Source organism: Alligator mississippiensis, chromosome 14 (genome assembly GCF_030867095.1).
Source record: "Alligator mississippiensis isolate rAllMis1 chromosome 14, rAllMis1, whole genome shotgun sequence".
Classification (NCBI taxonomy): domain Eukaryota; kingdom Metazoa; phylum Chordata; order Crocodylia; family Alligatoridae; genus Alligator; species Alligator mississippiensis.
Window position 1 is genome coordinate 26682630 of NC_081837.1, and position 19734 is coordinate 26702363.

Below are 19734 nucleotides of genomic sequence, written 5' to 3' on the forward strand. Positions count from 1 at the left end.
TCGTGGAAACACACGCAGCATACTTTTGGGTCAGGTCAGCAGGAGCTTTTATTCAAAAGAAACTACAGCTGTAGGGGGGATTCCAAAGTGACATGGATTTCCCAAGCACTTGGAAGGGGTTCCCCCCCAAGAGCAAAATCAGGAGGCTTATATACTTTTTACCAGTCGCTTACAAGTCACGTGATCATATAGTGAAATTAGCATGAAAAGCAGCTATAAATATTACTTCATTACTTCTTTGCTGTAATCAGGATGGGAAATTATGGGGGAGGCGAGATTAGTTGACACACCTCCTTCTTTCACCTGGAAATCAGAGTTGTACATACTTTTTGCTATCTTCAAGGCCACGGTGAGGGAAGCAGTTGCAGAGGAGTTACAAAGAAAAACACTTTCCCTTATCTATTCCACTGTAGAGAGCCAGCAATTCTCCACAAAGCGGTTATGTCATCTTATAACTCAAATGATCAAAGTTTAAGGCATTTATTTTTTTCTGATTCCAGTCCCCACTTTGAGACTATTTAGTCTCACTTTAGCCTTAAACTTGCATTCTCATGAGCCCCTCTATTTCATCATGCAGCCTTTCATGTTTTCTTTCAATCTGCTCACACTTTTGTAACACCATTATTCTAGACTCTGCTGTGGGTTTTCTTGCCTTGCTAAAGCTTCTCCTGCTGGCTTTCACGCAGCAGAGGATCAGTTGCACTAAGACATAAAACACTGTCAGAACTATCAAGACAAACAATATTCCATACAGGATTTTCTTGCCAAGGGCCCTGAAATCTGGGAGCCAGGAGGTTAGCCAAGACCACATTTCTTCTAGACCCCAGTCAGTATTTTTTGAGGCCACTTGATGTAGGACCCTTAACTGATTTCGAATTTTATGAATGTCGGTTTCTATTCGCATGTCCTGATTGACATAGACACAACAGGTGGAGTTTAATAAGGCACATACTCCTCCCTGGGATACTAATAGGTAATCTAGGGCTATGCAGTGTTGTATAGTTACTTGTGAGATCTGGGAGATCTCTTCTTGCAGAGCCTGAATTGCATCTGCAGTGGCATTTTCCATTGTGGCTGAAATGTTAATTATGGCTAGTTCCAATTCTCTTACTCCAAGCCACGGTATGAAGGTTTTCACAAATTGATGGAAGTCTGTGTTTCTGGTAGCCAAGTGGTTAACCACCCTTTTCATGTGATGGTTGAAATTTTTTACTTGTTCCAGATATATTGCACTATGCATTTCGAAACCAGAGATAACACATCCAAGAGTGCATGCCCCCACCCAATTCCAGGGCAAGATTTTATGAGCCCTGTTTCCGCAGAGCCAGTAAAGGCCCGGGGCAGAAAGGGTACTCAAATCTGGACAGGTGTTGTGCCATATCCGGCACTTTCGATTGATATGCATCGTATAGGACGGACCACATTCGGCTGCTATCCTGCTGCACCGAGATATATTACAAGAAGTAAAATTGGAGTGAACGTCAAATTCCAACCTGTTTGCAATGAGAGCAACATGAGGTTCCTTGGAAAAGTTGTAGACCATGAATCCTGTACAATTGACAGAGGGTACTTTACCCAACAGGATTCCACTGGTGCTATTAGGGCTACAGCTAACGAGTAGTGTCTAAGGAAGCCGCCGTTTATTTTTCCCCATTGCTGGAGGGATATTGGCACTCCTATCATTGGGATTCCTTGGTGTAGGAGCACTGGGCTGTGAGAGCATATCCAGCAGTCACTTTTATTTCCAGCTTGAGCCACCGTAAGGGAGATCTGCAAGTACAATCTTTTCTCCCACCCCACTTGGGTGATACTGAGAGACCCAGGTGTGATGTATCAGGATATCAGTGCCATTTTTAGAGACAGGAGGGACAAAGAATTTCAACAACAAACATAACCAGCACCAGTAAGTAAAAGAACACTACCAGCCAAACCCAGGATGGCAGCCAAAGTCTTTCTTCATCCTCTGGGCTCAGGTTACCTAAAGAACTGAGAATGTTGGCTCTTGGTCTTGATTGAGGTGTTGATCTTCCGAGTGGGAGCATTTCCTTTCTTCGAGGCCGGAGATGATATCTTTGTTCTTCAACTGATGAATCCGGCTGGGCTGAGGTGCTGGGTTCAGGGGAGAGGTTACTAGCACTTGCACCCTGATGCTCCTCACTTGCCTGAGTGAGGTCCTGAGGGTCTTTGTCCTTGGCCTCAGGGAAAGATCCCAACCTTGGTTGGAATTCAGCTGCTTCGGGGTCCAATGGAGGTGATAGCTTCTTGCAGTGCGAGGCGTGAGTCCACGTTTGGTGACCTTGGCAACGAAGAGCAGAATTAGTGGTCAGAAGTGCCTGGAAAGGTCCCTTCCATCTGGGTTGAAGTGCGTTTTTCTGTTGATAGACCTTTACGTAGACCCAATCTCCTGCTTTGAGGTTGTGACAGGGAGCATCCCTGAGGTAAGGCTTCTTGGACCTGGGCTGCAGCCTGATGTTGAACCGGTTGTTGCTGATGTGGGAGTCCCAGGAGAGCAGGGTTCGAACAAAGGTCAAGGATATCCTCTGCTGGCTCCAGCGGTGGGGGCGCCCCGGGCAATGCTGGATACATCGGAGCGGTGGCTGGCGTGTAATTTGGGGGAGCAGCCAATTTCTCCTGAACAGCTTTTAACTGCTGTTTTAATTTGTCTTGAGAGTCTTTTAGACTTCTAGTTTGAGATTCTGTCTGTCTTTTGGACATTTCATCATACCAATAAAAGAATGTGTCCCACTGGTTTTGTGGTGTTTTGGATCCATGGGACTCTAAAGCCTCTCTTAAGTGCACTATTTTATCTTGATCAAATGTTCCTTCCTGTGGAAAATGCTTCACGGGATCATCCCTAGTATACCAGTTCCACTTATCCAGGTACTTGCAAGCCTCGGGAGAATAGTGTGTGTGCATGAAGTACGCTGGAGTCCCCTTAGGGGGGACGGGAACTTGTTTAGACTGACTTGTTCCCATTTTCAGTCACACAGGGAGACGTAGGAGAGGCTTATTTAGGATGTCCGGGCCGCTCAGTGCCTTGCCCCACAGTTTTTCACCGCCCATACAAAAGGCTTCTGACCTGACACCGGCTCATAAAATGGAAATGGGGGGGGAAACACAAGAGGGATCCTTTCACTCCTGCTCTCGGCAGAAGCTACTGGGACAAGGCGTTTGGAAAAGACAAAATCGCTCAGACGCCCTGTCCACTGGGTCACGAGGTTCCAGCTGGGCCCCTTGCTTTCGACGCTACCTTTTTAGGCAGAATCGGGGCGGCTAGACCCAGCCTTAGTCCCAGACCTGGTCAGTGGCTCATTTTTTCTAAATACACACACACACATTCATTCAATAGCCAGATAGAAAAAGACCAAATCACTGGGAAGCCCTGTCCACTGGGTCACGAGGTTCCAGTTGGGCCCCCTTGCTTCCCAAACTGCCCTGTCAGGCAGAATTGGGGCGGCTGAACCCAACCGTAGTCTCAGACCTGGTCAGTGGCTCATATTTCTAAATACACACACACACGCGCATTCATTCAGTCAGCCAGACCTCCTCCCCCACACCGCCTTAGCTAATTAACTACAAGCCCCATGTGCTGTTGGATGAAGGTGCTTCAAACAGTTTCTCCCTGAATAAAACGTGCGTTACCAGGCACAAAATAGGATCCTTTACCAGACAGAAAAGTTTAGCCGGCAGTAAGGTTCAGACTGACCTGGGTCTTGTCATTACCCCTGGTGACACGTCGGCATGACGATCTTGTCTTTTCTTCTCTCTTAGGTGTCTGGTGAGACTTGAGACCCCAAACATTCTGCTTTTGCCTTTTATGTTCAACTTCACAGCTCAACAGGTAATGGAAGTTAAATGGCTCATACTGGGCAGCCAAGTAAAGCAACGATGCTGCAGAAGCAAGATGGGTGTGAACTGCTTCCCTGGGCATGCTGGCCTTGGGGAAAACCACCAGATCCCTCCTGGCTGGGAGGAGAGCATCTAACAAGTTGACAGTGTCCCAGTAGAAGCTCCCGGGGGTGCCTCCATCTGCAAGCCCACTTTTCACCCGTTGCAGCGAAGCCCTTGGCCAATGGGCGAAGCTCCACTGTTCGCCGTGACACTGGATGCTTGAATGTCGCCGGGCCACTTTAGTGGCAGTGCCGAGGTGAGTCGGGCTGGGGCCTGTGACAAGGTTACAGGAGAGTGAGGGGGCAATCTCAATATAAGGACTACCAAGCCCCTCTGTTGGAGGGTGCGGGCCCAAGGCAAGGACACAAGAGAAGAGGCTGCAGAAAACTACAAGGAGTGAGAAGCCACTTACATGCTCAGACAGGCAGAGGCACCGACGTTGTCATCCCGTGGACCCATCTCGGCAGATCGGGGAGGACGGAGGGAGGGGACGACGGGGGTCGATGGGGAGGGGAGGAGTGCAGGGCACCATCCTGAGCGGCCTGGAGGCAGGGGGCATCATCACGTGGGCTGGTGGAGGGGCAGCCCCTCAGGCCTGGGTCTGGTTGGGGTGCAGGGGGGAAACTCACCTCCTTTCTGCCCCCGACCTTCTCCTCCTCCCCTTTGCCACAGTGTCAGCCCGGCAGGTGGGAGGCAGAGACACTGGTCACCTCCCATTCACCTCAAGCCCCCAGGCTCCGGCCACTGCCACCAACACATGCCCAGGCCTCCCCTCTCTCCATCACTGCCTTTGTACCAGGGACCGGCCCTGGGTGTCCTGCCAGACCCACCTCCCTTCCTCCTGCTGTGCTGCCTGCGCCTAGGTCTGGTTCCTGGCTGCTGTCTGGACATACACAACAGGGACGGCTCCCAGCACAGAGAGCCCAGGCCTGCAGCGCCACTGTCCCAGCCCTGCCCCTAGACATTCAGGGAGCTGGAGGGAGTTGTGGGCAAGGCACTTACTGAAGACACACTAGTCATACCCCTTCACTCACCTCTTCCCTTCCTGGGCTTCTGCCCCCACCCCGTCCTTCTCCCAACCTGCGAGACCCTTCCCAGGACCAGGAACAGGCTCCTGGCTCCAGCCCTCCTTCAGCTCCCCTCACTGATACCACGCTCACAACCTAGCGCTAGCGAAAGCATCATGTTTGCCGCCTGTAGGGACACTTATGGCTCTGGACTGACTCACGGAGCTGGCTGATTTGGCTTGGAGCATGAAACATTTCTTTAGAAAAAACCCAAAAAAACTAGGAACATCATCATACCTTTCCCCCTGTTTTGTCGTCTTTGGACCCTACAAGGCTTTGGTGCACAGGGGCAGGGGGTCACAGCCCACGTCTACCAGGCAGAGGGCCCTTGTCTGTGCGGAGGCGTCCTGATTTTGGGGGCCCTCTGCCTGGGTGCTGGCTTCCACAGTGGGGGAAGCACTGGTCTGTGTCCTGGCCTCAACCGCCTGGGAGGGGCGTTTCCGCCTGATTGCACAAGAAGCAACTGGTCAGAGATGGATCAGGGACTGAAATCAAGCCCAACAGGCCCTTTGACGGAAGAACTCCCTGACCTGCAACACCCCTGCTCCCAGCCCACCAGCCTGCCCTGCAGCGGGAACGCTGCACGTGACACCCCCAGCACCCCCACACACTAACAGTATAAAAAGCATCAAACCTCTCCCTGTGCCCCACTCCTTTTGGACAGTGGCCAGCCTCTGTTTGTGTGCTCGCTGCTGTCCTTGCCAGGGGTTCCCCCTGGCAGCCCACATCGGCCGGGCAGAGGGCCCTGGTCTGGTACCGGCGTGCTCGTGGCGGGGGCCCTCTGCCTGGGTGCTGGCCTCCACGGTAACGGGTGGGCACTCCTCCGCGACCCCCTCCACAGGAGGCTGTTGCAAATGAAAAAACAGTGGCAGTGAGGACAAAATGCAAGCCCCTGGCTCAGTGCTGGCAACCTGGCGGAGTATGGGGGAGGGGACAGCCAGCCACAAAGCAGGGGAGGTCCGTGCAGCACAGACCCAGACCTGTCACCCCACCGGTCCCACACTGTGACACCCACAAGGCTCACGTAGTGCCCAGCACTGCACACACATGCCCTCCACCCACAGAGCCGGGGCACCACCCAGCCCCTCGACTGCACGGCCTGGCACAGTGAGGCACAGCCTTGCCTTGGGCGCACACAGATGCACACACACTCCCTGTCTCCCTGGGCAGGGGCAGGCAGAGCAACTCACCTCTGTGGGGCTGTCCTCCAGAGCCTGGCCCTGCTCCCTCTGTGCCTGGAGGGGCACCACCAGGGCGCGATTCTCCTGTTGCAGGTCCTCCACTTGAGTCTGCACCACAATCAACCCAGCCCGTCAGACCATGCCCACGGATGCACCAAGCATATCGGGCACCCAACAGCGGCACCTCCCGAGGCACCCATGAGGCCCCACCTGTCCCCACACGCAAGGTGCCAGGATTCTGTTTCCCGCTTTCATGTCCTCTGGGATATACCCAACTAGCCAAGCTCGGCCTCAGCCTTCTGCCTCCCCTGCCCCACACCGCTGCTGGCCTTGCCCCTCCCCCCCAACTCCCCAGCAGCTGCTCTTCCCTTTGCCGAGCACTGTGGGGACAAAGCACATTTGTGGGCTCAGGGAGACTAACGGCGCCATCCCACAAAACAGCCCTTCCCCAAGGAGAGACTCGTGCAGAAGCAGGGACAGGCCCTGGGCTTCAGCCCCGAGCCCTGCGTCGCACCCCAGGAACAGCCCGGTGCCCCCCAGCCCCACACCTACCGGGACAGGAGGACTGCTGCGTCCTGCATGACAAATAGGTCCAAGGAGGTGATACTTCCCCTGTATCGGGCACTGGTCAGACCGCAGTTGGAGTACTGCGTGCAATTCTGGGTGCCGCAATTCAAGAGGGATGCGGATAACCTGGAGAGGGTCCAGAGAAGGGCCACGCGTATGGTTAAGGGCTTGCAGACCAAGCCCTACAAGGAGAGACTAGAGAAACTGGATCTTTTCAGCCTCCGCAAGAGAAGGTTGAGAGGCGACCTTGTGGCCGCCTATAAGTTCATCACAGGAGCACAGAAGGGTATTGGTGAGTATTTATTCACCAAGGCGCCCCCGCGGGCTACAAGAAATAATGGCCACAAGCTAGCAGAGAGCAGATTTAGATTGGACATTAGGAAGAACTTCTTCACAGTTCGAGTGGCCAGGGTCTGGAACGGGCTCCCAAGGGAGGTGGTGCTCTCCCCTACCATGGGAGTCTTCAAGAGGAGGTTAGATGAGCATCTAGCTGGGGTCATCTAGACCCAGCACTCTTTTTCCCTTCTTATGTAGGGGGTCGGACTCGATGATCTATTGAGGTCCCTTCCGACCCTAACATCTATGAATCTATGCTGCTGTTGAGCTTGGTGGGCCATTAGTGCCTTCAGCTCCAGCTGCAGGAAACGAGAGCGTGTGGGTTAGAGAGGCCTCACGCCACTGCCCGTCTGTCTGCGCACGGAGCCACCTCTTGCCCCATCTGTCCCTCTGGCCCTTCCTTCGCCCTCCATCCCGCAGCCCAGCCCCAGGCTTGTCCCTCTGGTCCACACCTCCGTTCAGCCATCAGCCAGCGCACTTGGTCTCCTCACAGCCCCCAGCCCCACTGGGACCCGTTCACCTGGTGCTGGCAGTGCCCGCCGCGGGGTTTGTCCTCCTGGAGAAAGAAAGAGCGTCTGGGGCGATGGGCTCCATTGGGCAGCAAGGTCCCATCTCCCCGTGATGCAGGGTTGGTGGGCCCCCGAGCCCTGGGGCCAGGCAGGGCTTGTAGAGCTGGGCCCGGGGATCCCAGGGGTTGGTTGTTACCCCCTATCCCAGGTGAGTCCCCACATCCCAGCTCCAGGTCCCCCCAGACATTCGGATTCGGGAAGGACTGTCCCTGCAATCGGGGGATGAGTCCACGACCCTCCCTTAGTCTTGGAGGGCCCCTGGAGTTGGTGGGAGACAGAGACTGTCCCCCAGGGTCCCATGTGCTGCATGGGGCTGGGAGGGGCACGGGGCACCTGGGGAGAGACCTCCACCCTCAGAGCTGCCTGTTCCAATCCCTGGGCAGGGGAAAGACTCCCGGCAGCGGGGGGTTGCAACCATGTCTGGCCCCTCACCTCGCTTGCCACCCACACTGTTCCTGGCCCTGCGGGGAGTCAAGGGGCGGCCTGTCAGCTGGGCCCATGCTGCTGCAGGGCGCAGGGCGACCAGCCCCTCTGGGCCACAACATGTGGGGGCACCTGCCAGGAGTCCTGCGTGCCACATGGGCAGGGCCTTCCTCCACGGGGCTCGGGTGGGCGTCCGTCCGGGGAGCAGGACCTTGCCCCCTCCGCATGCAACCATGCAAGTCCCTCCAGTGCTCACGCCAGTCCCAAACTCACCGGGTGCAGGGTCCCTCCTCTCGTGCACTTCTCCAATGGAGGGGACAGATGGGGACCCCTTAATGGGGGGCAGTTTTCTTTTGGCCTACCTGTCTGTGCCCAGGCTGGCATCTGGGAGGACATGAGGGCTGAGCATCAGGCTGGGTGGCACTGAGCACCACTTTTAGGATGGGGATCCCAGAGCCCGTATGAGCGCCATGTTGCAAGGGAGCAGAGGGCAGCAGGGCCATTGCCAGGAGGAAGGCTCCCAGGGCTGGGGCATGGGCAGGGGCTGCAGGGCCAGGACCTGGCCCAGCATGAGGAGCCCATGGGGGCCAGTCCCGTTCCCCTTCCCCAGGGAAATTGCTGGTGAAGAGCAGGGGGTGACAGCTGCGGGGGAGGGGTGGCACAGGTCAGGGGCTGTCCAGATTGCACCTTGGACAGCGTGGCCTTAGCCTGCCAGCCAAACCCTGCTGGGAGAGGAAGCCACACAGCCCTGTGGACTCTCGTGCTGCCCAGCCCTTCTTGCTCCCATGGCGGGCACGTGCCCAGGTCTCACCCAGGTTGCTGGAGCGCAGGCGTACGGGGGGCAGCTTCTCCCGCCGGAGCATCTGCAGAGAAACACAGCCCTGAGCTGAAGGAAGGAAAGAGGAGCCGGACTGCCGAGAGCAGGGACGAGGCACGGGGCCCAGTGTTGGGCCCTTGCCCACCCTCAGCCCCCACTCACAGCTTGTCACATCTCCCAAAAGTCCCCGGGAGGGACCCGTGCCGTGTCCCCAGGGACGCCCCCACGGCTGAGTGAGAAAGGGCACTCACATCTGCAACTGGTGCTCGCCTCCGATGCCCCGATAGGAGGATGGAATAAACCTAACTACCTAACTAATGCCTAAGGAACAACTAAACTAACAAAGACACAAACAAACAACTAACTAACGAACTAATGAAATAACTAACTAACTATTGAACTATCTAATGGACTAACAAGCTATCAAACTATGAACTAACTACCTAAAGAACTAAGAAACTAACTGGCTAACAAACTAACAATCTAACTAGCTAATGAACTAAGAAACTACCTAAAGAACTAACAAACTATCTAACAAACTGCTAAACTAAGGAACTAACTAACCAACAGATAAGGCACCAGGACGGGCAAGTGGTGTGGGCAAAGGGTGGGAAAGCACTGGGAGGAGCCGGTACCTGAGAGTGAGGCTGGCCATTGTGATGTCACTAGGCACAACAGCTCTTTTGCCATGGCAACCAGGGGTCTCCCTACCACCCGGGCAAGGTGCTGAGTTCGGGGGCTGTGGGCTCCTTTGGCCTGGCCTGGCCTGGCCTGGCCTGGGGGTGCTCCCATCCCAAGACAACCTGACACCCTGAGCTCTTTGGGCGCGTTGTCCATCCTTGTCCGTGTGGCCCAAGCAGTGACCGCCCTGCCTGGAGGGTCATAGCAGTGACCGCCCTGGTGCAGGGGGTTCTGGTTAAACAGTAGCCCCCTCTGATCACTGCCTGGTGGGGTCAGGGCACATCAGGGCAGTGACTGTGGCAGGGAACAGAGACCAGCTGTACCTTAGCCCCTTTCTGTGCAGGGCGGGATGACAGGATCCTGGGAAGAACAAGCTGGCTGAAGCAAGGCTCAGCATGCACCTACTTCCAATGCGGCCTCCCCTACCCGGCGCTGCTGGGCCTGGTCCCGGTGCAGCACATAGACAGTGCCCTGTGCTACACATAGCAGTGACACATATGGAGGTATACATACATGCACACTGCCCCGGCCCCCCAGTGACACTCGCATGCACACATACGGAGAAGTGACACCCTTGTGCACATACAAACAGATGCGCCCTGCTCCATCTGCAAATCCAGAGTTGGAAAGGCCTCCGAACACTCCACCCCTGCTTCTTTCGGAGAGAAATAGTTCTCATTCCTTAGACTCTTACAGGAGCCCCCCGACATGATTCCTCATGGGGGTTTCCTCTTGCCCCAGCTCATATACAGCTCAGCTCCCCAGCACGGTGCAGTCACTAGGAGTGGACTTTCCTGATGGTGCTCTTGCCCCATCCCAGGAAGGGGATGGGGTGAACACATGCAGCTCAGGGGGACACTCCCTGGGCCCTGTCACTCCACATGGGGAAGGGGGAGCAGGGACGGGCATGCTCATAGATTTGGCACAACCGAATGACCAACTCAGGACGTTTATGGGGTGCTCGCATGAGCCCAAGTGTCAGGGATGGGCCCAACGATAGTGCTTGCTGTATGGCATTGGGTCCCAGGGATGGAGCACTCAATCAGATCTCCATGCCTTTGGGGTCTGTCCACGAGTCACCATTCAGCTGAGACCGGGGGGGCGGGGTGGCAAACAGCTTGATCTTTATTAGGAACAGGATTCAGCAACTCACAAGCTCACAGCTTGCAGGGAGAACTACAACTACCCACCAGCACAAACCACACCTGCAGGGCATCACGGGGAGAGACTGGGTCATCCCACTGCTGATCCCTTGAAGGGACCTGCCATATACCACATCCCCATCCTTTACTCAGGGAGCTCCCTCTTAGCTACTTGGATGTTCATCAGGTGCTACTTTAACTGGGAATGTTTCAGGATCATGAAGCCAGAGGTTCAGCTCTAGCAGTGAGCTCTAGCCTTTACTGCTATCCCATTATGGTCCATGTCTTTAGAGAGCAGAAAAATCCCCCCAAAAATGGCAAGAAGCCTGTAGCGTGAGACAAGCCATTACAGCGCTGGCTAGCTCTGGCAAAAAGCCATGAAAGTGTAACCGCTTTAGCATTCTTTGAGGCACATTTTATTTCTTAAAGACATTTTTCATGTTCCAAGCCAAATCAGCCCAGTGAAGTCCAAATCAGTGAGTCAGTTCAGAACCATAAGTGGCCTTACAACCAGCAGGCCCAAGCCCAGAGGCTTGGGGTTCAGATGCCCCCAAGATTCATCTGCCCTCAGCCTTATGGCTGCAGAAGCAAGCGAGGGAGGAGCCTCCCATGTCCATAAAGTGGGCTTTAAGCCCCAACTCCTTGGTGGGTACTAAACCACGCCAGAAAAACAGTTATCCCCAGGAACACTTAAGGAAAACTGCCTTCATGGACCCAGATCCATGGTGTTTCCCCTGCTAGGAGCAGCCTCTGACCATACCTGCGTAGAAAGAGGAATGGGATCTGCCATCTGAAACCTGAGTCTATTCCAGAATCAGGAAGGGCTCAGCCTCCTCTGGCAAGTAGAGGGATAAAAACCCTCAGGGAAAATGGAAAGCAAAGACTGGGTAAATGGGCAGAAGGATGTGCTATACCAAACCCAAGCAGCTTCTTTACAGTGAAGCCCTTAGGTGAGTCCATAGCAATGCAATGCTGCGGCTAGTAAAGCGACCAAAACGCTTGCTTGCATCCATAGATGCTTCTCAAGCAAATCCCGGGACGTCGTTCTCCCCTTGTACTTGGCCTTGGTGGAGGCACTGCTGGAGTAGTGCATCCAGTTTTGGGCTCCACAATTCAAAAAGGATGTGGAGAAGCTTGAGAGAGTCCAGAGAAGAGCCACGCACATGATCAGAGGTCAGGGAAGCAGACCCTACGATAACAGGCTGAGAGCCCTGGGGCTCTTTAGCCTGGAAAAGCGCAGGCTCAGGGGTGATCTGATGGCCACCTATAAGTTTATCAGGGGTGACCACCAGTATCTGGGGGAACGTTTGTTCACCAGAGCGCCCCTAAGGATGACGACCAGGTCGAACAGTCATAAACTACTACAAGACCGTTTCAGGCTGGACATAAGGAAGAATTTCTTTACTGTCCGAGCCCCCAAGGTCTGGAACAGCCTGCCACCAGAGGTAGTTTAAGCGCCTACATTGAACACCTTCAAGAGCAAACTGGATGCTTATCTTGCTGGGATCCTATGACCCCAGCTGACTTCCTGCCCTTTGGGCAGGGGGCTGGACTCGCTGATCTTCCGAGGTCCCTTTCAGCCCTGATGTCTATGAAATCTATGAAATTTCAGAAGGATTTGCAGCGCTAATAAATTCTCCTGTCTTTTTATTACATGTTACACACTGACTCAATGGTGGCTTTATCTAACACACACATGGGGGAGATGAATTCTTCCCCTACGTGTGCAAAACTGTCCATGTGGCAGGGTCCATCAAGTGACTGATCTGTACTGAAGGTCATGAATGTGGGCACTTCTATTTGGAGCTGATGTCACTGTGTGCTCTCTCCATTTGGAAGGCATGCATTTCCCAATCATTCTCACCGAACCAGTCCTGAGGTTTCTTTGTGAGGAAGCCTTGACATTTTTGGCACACCTCATGGATGCCTTTCTTGAAGCTCTTGCTCTTCCTCGAGTGATCAAACCTGAGTCTGCAACCTGAAACCTGACATTTTCTTCTTATCCATTGGTTTGAAGCTTGAGGAGTTGTGGAATCACACATACCTTCTCCGTGTATCCCCCAATACTTACCAGTGTTTGCTTTAATGTTTGAGCAGAGTTTCTTGCATAATCAGGCATGGCTGTGGGATGGCTCTTCTCAGTGACTGTGTACAACGTAAGGTGTTTGCCTGTGGCTATTAAGAGGGCATTGTGGACAACATGCTGGTTCTCTGACAATCCAACATCAACAGCTCAGCTTCTGGAAAATATCAGTAGTCTCTGGGAAGTCTCCAGAGCTTTCCTTTGCTCTTTTTTTTATTAAATCCTCCACGTCCTGATATTCTGAGAACAGTTCTTGGCTGAGTTTTTCTGGACTGTATGTTATCCCTCTAGAATTCACTAGGGTTTCAGGAGAGAGAGGGAGAGAAAGAGACAGTGGAAAACAATAATAAAATAACATTAGCATCTTTCCAAGAAAGATGTATGTAGGACTGGAAAAGCCACCGTGGTCATAAGCCCAGGCATCTGTAATCAAGGGCAATTAAGATATTACATTCAAGAAGATCTACACTGTAATCCTCCCCACAGATAGGAAACACCATGCGACAGAATATGACAAACTAAGGGTCTTTAGTGTTAAACAATAAATGCCTCAAAACTGGCAATGTGTCAGAAAAGGAGAGCAGAAATGACAAGGCTCTTACCAATGCCTTGGGCCTGTGCAATGGCAAGGAATTTTTTGGGCCAGTGTGTCCATACTAGGGATGTGAATGTTTAAATGTTTACCCATTCACATATTGATAATCGGTAACACCTTACTGTTTATCGTTTGCCATGGGGTGGGGAGCAATCTGGCAGGGAAGGGGCAGAGGAAGAGGAGCGTAGTGCCCTGAAGGTGGCAGGGCAAACAGGAGGGAGGGAAAAGCATGGAGGAGGGGAGAGGGGACTAGTACCTAGTATAGCCGGGAAGTGGTGGGAAAGCTGCAAAATAGCAAGGGAGGAGCCACCACTGCAGGGGCTGTCAGAAAATGAAGTCGAGCTGCTACACCGCTCCAGCCCTTCTGCAAGCTTGGGGGGCGGTGTGACTGGCCACACATGCCACAGCCGGGGCTGCCCCCTGCGGCTGGGCTGGGCAGGGCTGAGGGATCCACTGTGGGCCAGATAAAATCCCTTGGTGGGCTGAATCTGGCCCATGGGCCATATTTTGCCCACCCCTGATTTACAGCCTCAGGGTTAAAGCCAACAGTTTGTGATTGGAATATATAGTAGTAGTCTCTTCTCCCCTTCCCAATCATCCAGCCTCTCTTAATTTCCAAAAACTTTTGAAACATGCTCACTCCACTGTACCTGCAAAAAGACGCTTTTGCAGATCTTCCAAACAGCTGAGGCCTTGCTTTAAATAGATTGGTTTGGCCAGCGGAGATGCACCTGACACACTTAGCTGAGTCATGAAGTTTGCAGCCAATTTGGAAAGATCTAGGAAAAACAATTAAAATTCATGTTAACACCCACTTTTCATTGCCTCAATCCAATCACCACTGGAAGGTCAAATGCCCAGATACCTAGTCCTGAATATCTCAGATAAGAATCCTGTCTCTGGCAATAGGAGCTATATAAGCCAAGGGTTACTCCTTCCAAGGGAGTACTGTAACCACTAGGCTACACAGGCAGGCTCCCTTTTGCTTGTTTTTCTGGCCCCATGACTCTTGGCTGTCTATTGGTCCAGCTTCATCTATCCCAGGGGTTCTCAACCTTTTTTGTATCAGGACCCATTTGTAAACATTGATGGCCTGTCCTGACCCAGTGCCCCTCCTCCTAACCCACTGCCCTCTGCTGTCAGTCCGCAGTGTGTGGGGCAAGGGAGGCCCCAAACAGCCCCTCGTAGGCTGGAACTCTGCCAACTTGCAGGGGAAAAGCCACAGTTTCCCACATTTTTCTCCTTGAAAGGAGAATCCATTTTTAAAGTTTGTTCGTGACCCTTTCATATATTTTTGTGACCCAGGTTGAGAAACAGTGATCTATCCTATTCTATAATCTTGTGGTGAGGGCATTCTCTAGGGAACTGGATTCAAATCCTCTAGGGGTAAAGAAGGCCTAGAACTCAGGTCCCTACTTCTTGGGTAAATACTGTAAATACTAGGGTATTGGGCACCACCTGTAACCTGGTAGTTAGAATGCAGTGAGGTTGATTTTAGAGCTGAACTGAATACCTTGTAGTTGATTTTAGATGTAGGTTTTTAATAATTCTGCCTAACTTCTGGGTCCTCTCTGAGGCTGCAGGCAGAGTTCATGTACCTCCTGCAAGTACCAGAAAAATCTTAAGTGGAAGTTAGGCTTGCAAGTGGCTGCTTCAGGTCAGGTCTCAGCAGGCTCACTGGCCTGAGTAAAGACACTTTGGGAACTTTGCCCTCCAAAATGGAAATGTATAAGTCATATGAGCACATAATGAGTGTTGTGCATGCTGGCACAAAGTGACTTTGAATCACTGCTTGGGATGTAGGTGGGCAAAGTATCCCTTATGTGCATAATGAGACATTCTGAATCCAGCCTTAGATGTAGTCCTCTTCACTTGACTGTAAATACATCTCAAGGCCTTTGTGTGCCTCCTCTCTTAGGGCTCCTATACATGTGCAGAGCCTGCTCCAATGCATTGGAGCAGACTTGATTAATAATCGAGACGTTAATTCCATGCTCTGGCAGACTCAAATTAATGAGCTCCAGCAGACGCTAGCATCATGTGCATCAGCATCTCTGTGCTGAAAAATGGCAGTGGGGTACTTTGAACTAAAGCTCATTCAATGAGCTTTAGTTCAAAGCGCCCTGCCACCATTTTTTAGTGTGGAAATGCTGATACACGTGATGCTCGGGCACTTTTAATTAGCACAGCTCGCTAATTAAAGCACCCTTCCATGCCTTCCAGAGCATGTGTAAAAATGCCCTTAGTGCCTGAACTAAAATCAGTAGGAAGATTCCCATTGATTCCAATGGCATCTGGATCATAGATTACTTGAAAATGTCCCACAGGTTAGGTTGTGGAAAGAAAATCCTACTACTTGGAAAGACATAAAGTCGAACTCATCATGCCTGGAAGATGTTTGCCTTCCTGTTTACTTGTACCTAAGCTGAAATACTGTGGGGCCCATACCACTGTATTCTCCTAAATCCACAAACCAGGTCCCTAGTGCGTCTCATACAGCTTGGCCTTTTTATGTGGCTACTCCTTTTTTTCTGTTTAATTCAGGTTCTTAATCAGCCCTCACCCACAATGTTTGTCAGTGCTCCATACATGTAAAGTCCTGCACGTGTCCTTGGCAGGATAAAGGCAGAGTTTTTCAAGAGCCCTTTATATTATCATTTCAACAACAGACATCTGAAAGGTGGATCACCACCCTAGAAGCACGGAAGCCAAAGATCAGGAAGAATTAGCTATGAGACTTTTCTTCTTTCATAAGACCTGGGTCAGCAGCCACCATCATGTCTGTCCATTCCGTGACTCTCAGTCTCTTGGCAAGCCGGGCCTTCACAATCCATGAATCAGGGTTGCATGAAAACACAACACAACAAAACAGCTCAATTTTCACAGCACAAACATAACCATATTTTTTTCTAGATGCATCATATATGTCCAAGATTTTGATTTCATATTTCGCTTTTCCCCCTGCTTTGCAGAAATGATAGATAGGCAAATTTCCGATACCATGAATTACTTCCATTCGTAACCTGTCAACATTCACATCCTCTTGACATCCAACCACACTGTCCTCTTATCATCCACTCCAATAATTAAATAGCCTTATGTGTTTGCAAATGCAGATACATAATTTGGAAGAGTGCTTTTAACATATTTCAAGACATTCTTTGTTGCAAAGCCTTTAAGTTCAATATGTGTAGACTCAGTGAATGGCAGCAGTTCATCTCTTTCAAAACATTTAGCAGTAGCTTCAAGTATGTCATTTTTCTCCTGCACATTAGGTTCCAGTGTTGCTTGAGTGTTGCTCTATCGGGCTCTCTTGGCTGTTCAACCTGTCTCTTCTTCATATCTTTGCCTAGAATTAGCTTTCCTCTCCTCAAGAAATTCAAATGCTTCATCTGGTTTCAGGCTAACAACAGAGGTGAGAGATTTTTGACACAATCCAGAATTTAGGGAACAAATATGTGGCTTCAAGAGAGCTGGGGCAGATGACAACTTCTCACTGCTCCAAGATTTAATAAAAATCAGAAATTTGCTGTTTTGCTGCATATAGTTAAAATATCTTGTCAAATCTGTAGATTTAATAACAGTTCCTAAAGAAGGTGTCTATATCCAGTCCAATGCCATAATTTTTGTAGTTGTAATCCTCATTTTCAATCTCTAGTGTTATCGCACCACCTCCAGAATTTAATAGTGCACACGTTGCTGGGATAAGGACACTGTTTTGTGTTCTTATATGATCACCTGCCATTTTTTTCCTCTTCTCACCCAGAGTTACTTTTCTTACAGCTACAACCACATCAGGATAGTCTGTATCATAAATATGCAACTGTTTCTCCTTCTGGGTCATCCTGCTTCTTCAACAGCCAGAACTTTCAGAAACCTTTGGAAACACATGGTTATAATCAATACCACATCTTCACACTAGATACAGTAATATGGACTCTAAGACTCTGGGAAGAATTTTCAAAGTAACATCAGAGTCTTATGGGATGGACATACAAACAACTTTGAGGTAGGAGGGAGCAGGGCTTTAGTGCACGTAAGCTGTTCTGCAATAATGGCACATGTAAACAGCCTTACCCTGTGGTAAATGGAATTTAAATGTGGTAGCTTAGCCCTTAGTGAAGGAGGGCTAAGTAATCCAGTGGTATCTCCTATCTCAGGGGTTCCCAACACCGTGGGCTGTGGACCGGTGCCGGACCATTAAGGGTTGGCTGCCAGACCAGAAGTGACCATGGACTGGCAAACTGTGGACTGGAAATGACCAGCATACTGCAGACAGGCAGCCAACCCTTTTTTATACTGAGCCATTTCTGTTCCACTGTTTGCCGGACCTTAGCATAAAAAGGTTGGGAATCCCTGTCCTATCTCTCCAGAACATAGACTCCAACTTCTGAAAATAAAATAACACCAATTTAAAGTACATGCCAACACAACTGTAACTCTGCACTTCGGGGTGGGCAATGTGCACTGGAAATTATCTGCATGCACTCCAGCAGTATTCAGTGTGTTAATTGTAACTGCCTTGGGAGTGCTGTAATTATAATGTGGAGTGCAATGGGAAAACTGTCTTCTGGGTTAGGAAGGGAGTGAGACTTTCTCCCCTTAATCTCTGTGTGTGATCAAAGGAAAGGGGTATACGTATACAATGAGTGATCCAACATGCCTCCTTTCACCACTTCATTGTATGGTTGGGGTGGCCAATTTGTGATAGGTGTGTCCTATGTGGCATGGACAGCTTCTATACAGAGCATGCAGCAGATCAGGGAAGGGACAAGGGCAGGAAGCAGAAGGCAGCACTGCAGAGAGAACTGTTAGGGTGACACTATTTGGATCTTTGGGAGTGCTGGATTTGCAGCTGAATAAAGGCTTCTTTCTATCTCAGCAAAGCTGTAGACCACAAGGCAGAATGATATATTAAAAGTAACACTGCAGATGCTTAGGCAAGCAGTTTTCTAACAATGTCATAGCGTTGTAAGTTCATGGTGTAAGGAAATAAGATGCAGCCCACCAGCTATTGTCAGGAGATAAAGCAGAAGCAAGACCTTGGAGATGAAGCAGAAGTCTGCAAGAAACAGCAATTGACCGAGAGAAGCTGAGTTCACGGTCTTACGCACATGCTCATAGCAAAAAGGTATGTAAATAAATGAAATGCATAGGCAATCTTATGCTAATGAAGTAAACCGTAAACCGAGGCAGAGCTTGAGATAGGAGGAGATATGGGTGGAACAAAGGAGGGGCAAAGGTGGAGTAAATGTTAATGAGTATAAACCAAGGTGTATAAATGTGAAAACAACTAATCTTTACTGCAGCTCCCCGGTATTTTTGGGGAGCTCCCCCGAAGCTGTCTCCATTCTGAATAAAGCTGTTGTCGTGCAATGCGTGCTGGTGCTTGCTCCCTGAGCAACTGGATCCACCCTGTCTCCCTAGTCATTGGGCACCGCATGGAGTCGGGGTCTCACAGGAACAGGGAGCACAGGGCAGGAAGCAGAAGGCAGAGCAGCAGATCAGGCACAGTAGGGGATTGGAGCAGCACTAGGGAAGCATGCGGGGCTAATTTGTGGCATACCTGCCAAAAATGTTGCCCCCTGTGGTATGGGGCAGTGGCTGGCTACTGTATGGACTGTCAGCAATTACATGGGAGAAGGGTGTGATATGTGGGTTTAACCAAGGGTATGTGAAAACCTAGTGCCAGGTGGTATTTTGTACCCCTGAGTGAAGCAATGGTGCAGTTTAGCAGGTACTGGTAGTGGCAGAGTGCAGACAGGTCCTATTTAACATGGCTCAAAGCCATGCAAGAATGGGGGGCCTTGGGCCCTTCCCGTCACCTGAAAAACGAGGGGCCGGCAGCCGCCCACCCCGGCTGTCCTCGCGTGCGCTGCGCTGCGGGGAGGACCGTGCTCTCGGCGCGGCTCGGTTTTCTCCAATGATCTTCTGGAGTTTCCTTCCCAGGGTAACGGAGCAAAGAGCAGGCGAGGCCGGGGCTGCACGACACGACTCCGCTCCGCTCCCCGGGGGCTGTCCAGCCCGGCGCCCTCCAGGGAAGCTCGAGACGCGCGGGCGCATCCCACGGCAGAGCGCCCCAAGGCAGGAGCCCGGGGGCTCCGCAGCCGCTCCCCGGGGCTGGAGATCGCCCCGGCATCCCCGCGCCAACAGGCCCCGGCGGCGCGGGCGGCGCCTCGCCCGAGCCGCGTTGCGGGCACCCGCGGGGTCAGGCGTCGGGCGGGACCGCCACGCGGGACAGGCCGCTTCCCGCGAGGGGCAGCGCCCGCACCCGGGGCGCTGCTGGAGGGGAGGGGACGCACCACTCCAACCTCCCGCGCCGCCGCCTCCTGGTCTCTGGGTCCTTCCGCCGCCGCGTCACGGAGCGGGCAGTGCGCATGCG

The 19734-nt window shown here is 51.8% G+C and overlaps 1 protein-coding gene across 6 annotated transcripts; it reads right to left on the bottom strand.

The window, feature by feature from the left end:
* Positions 1-23: 23 nt before the first annotated feature.
* Positions 24-19718, bottom strand: LOC132244724 (endogenous retroviral envelope protein HEMO-like). Of its 6 annotated transcripts, none has more exons than XM_059717074.1 (11): positions 19178-19716; positions 15916-17229; positions 14003-14131; positions 12746-13054; positions 8846-8897; positions 7495-8418; positions 6692-6832; positions 6149-6247; positions 5593-5803; positions 4304-5402; positions 24-4164 (listed from the first exon to the last, which is right to left on the bottom strand). In XM_059717074.1, the coding sequence occupies exon 11, from the start codon at positions 1541-1543 to the stop codon at positions 536-538; it is 1008 nt and encodes a 335-aa protein (XP_059573057.1). In that variant the 5' UTR covers positions 1544-4164; positions 4304-5402; positions 5593-5803; positions 6149-6247; positions 6692-6832; positions 7495-8418; positions 8846-8897; positions 12746-13054; positions 14003-14131; positions 15916-17229; positions 19178-19716; the 3' UTR covers positions 24-535. The 6 variants fall into 6 exon arrangements, with proteins under 6 accessions (XP_059573057.1, XP_059573058.1, XP_059573061.1 ...); XM_059717075.1 differs by having other exon boundaries at positions 7495-7598; positions 8308-8897; XM_059717078.1 differs by having other exon boundaries at positions 7495-8897; positions 16110-17229; positions 19178-19718.
* Between the last annotated feature and the right edge of the window lie 16 nt (positions 19719-19734).

Excerpts from the sequence above, each read along its gene's own strand:
- LOC132244724 (XM_059717078.1), bottom strand. The coding sequence starts at position 1,543 with ATGGTCTACAACTTTTCCAAGGAACCTCATGTTGCTCTCATTGCAAAC.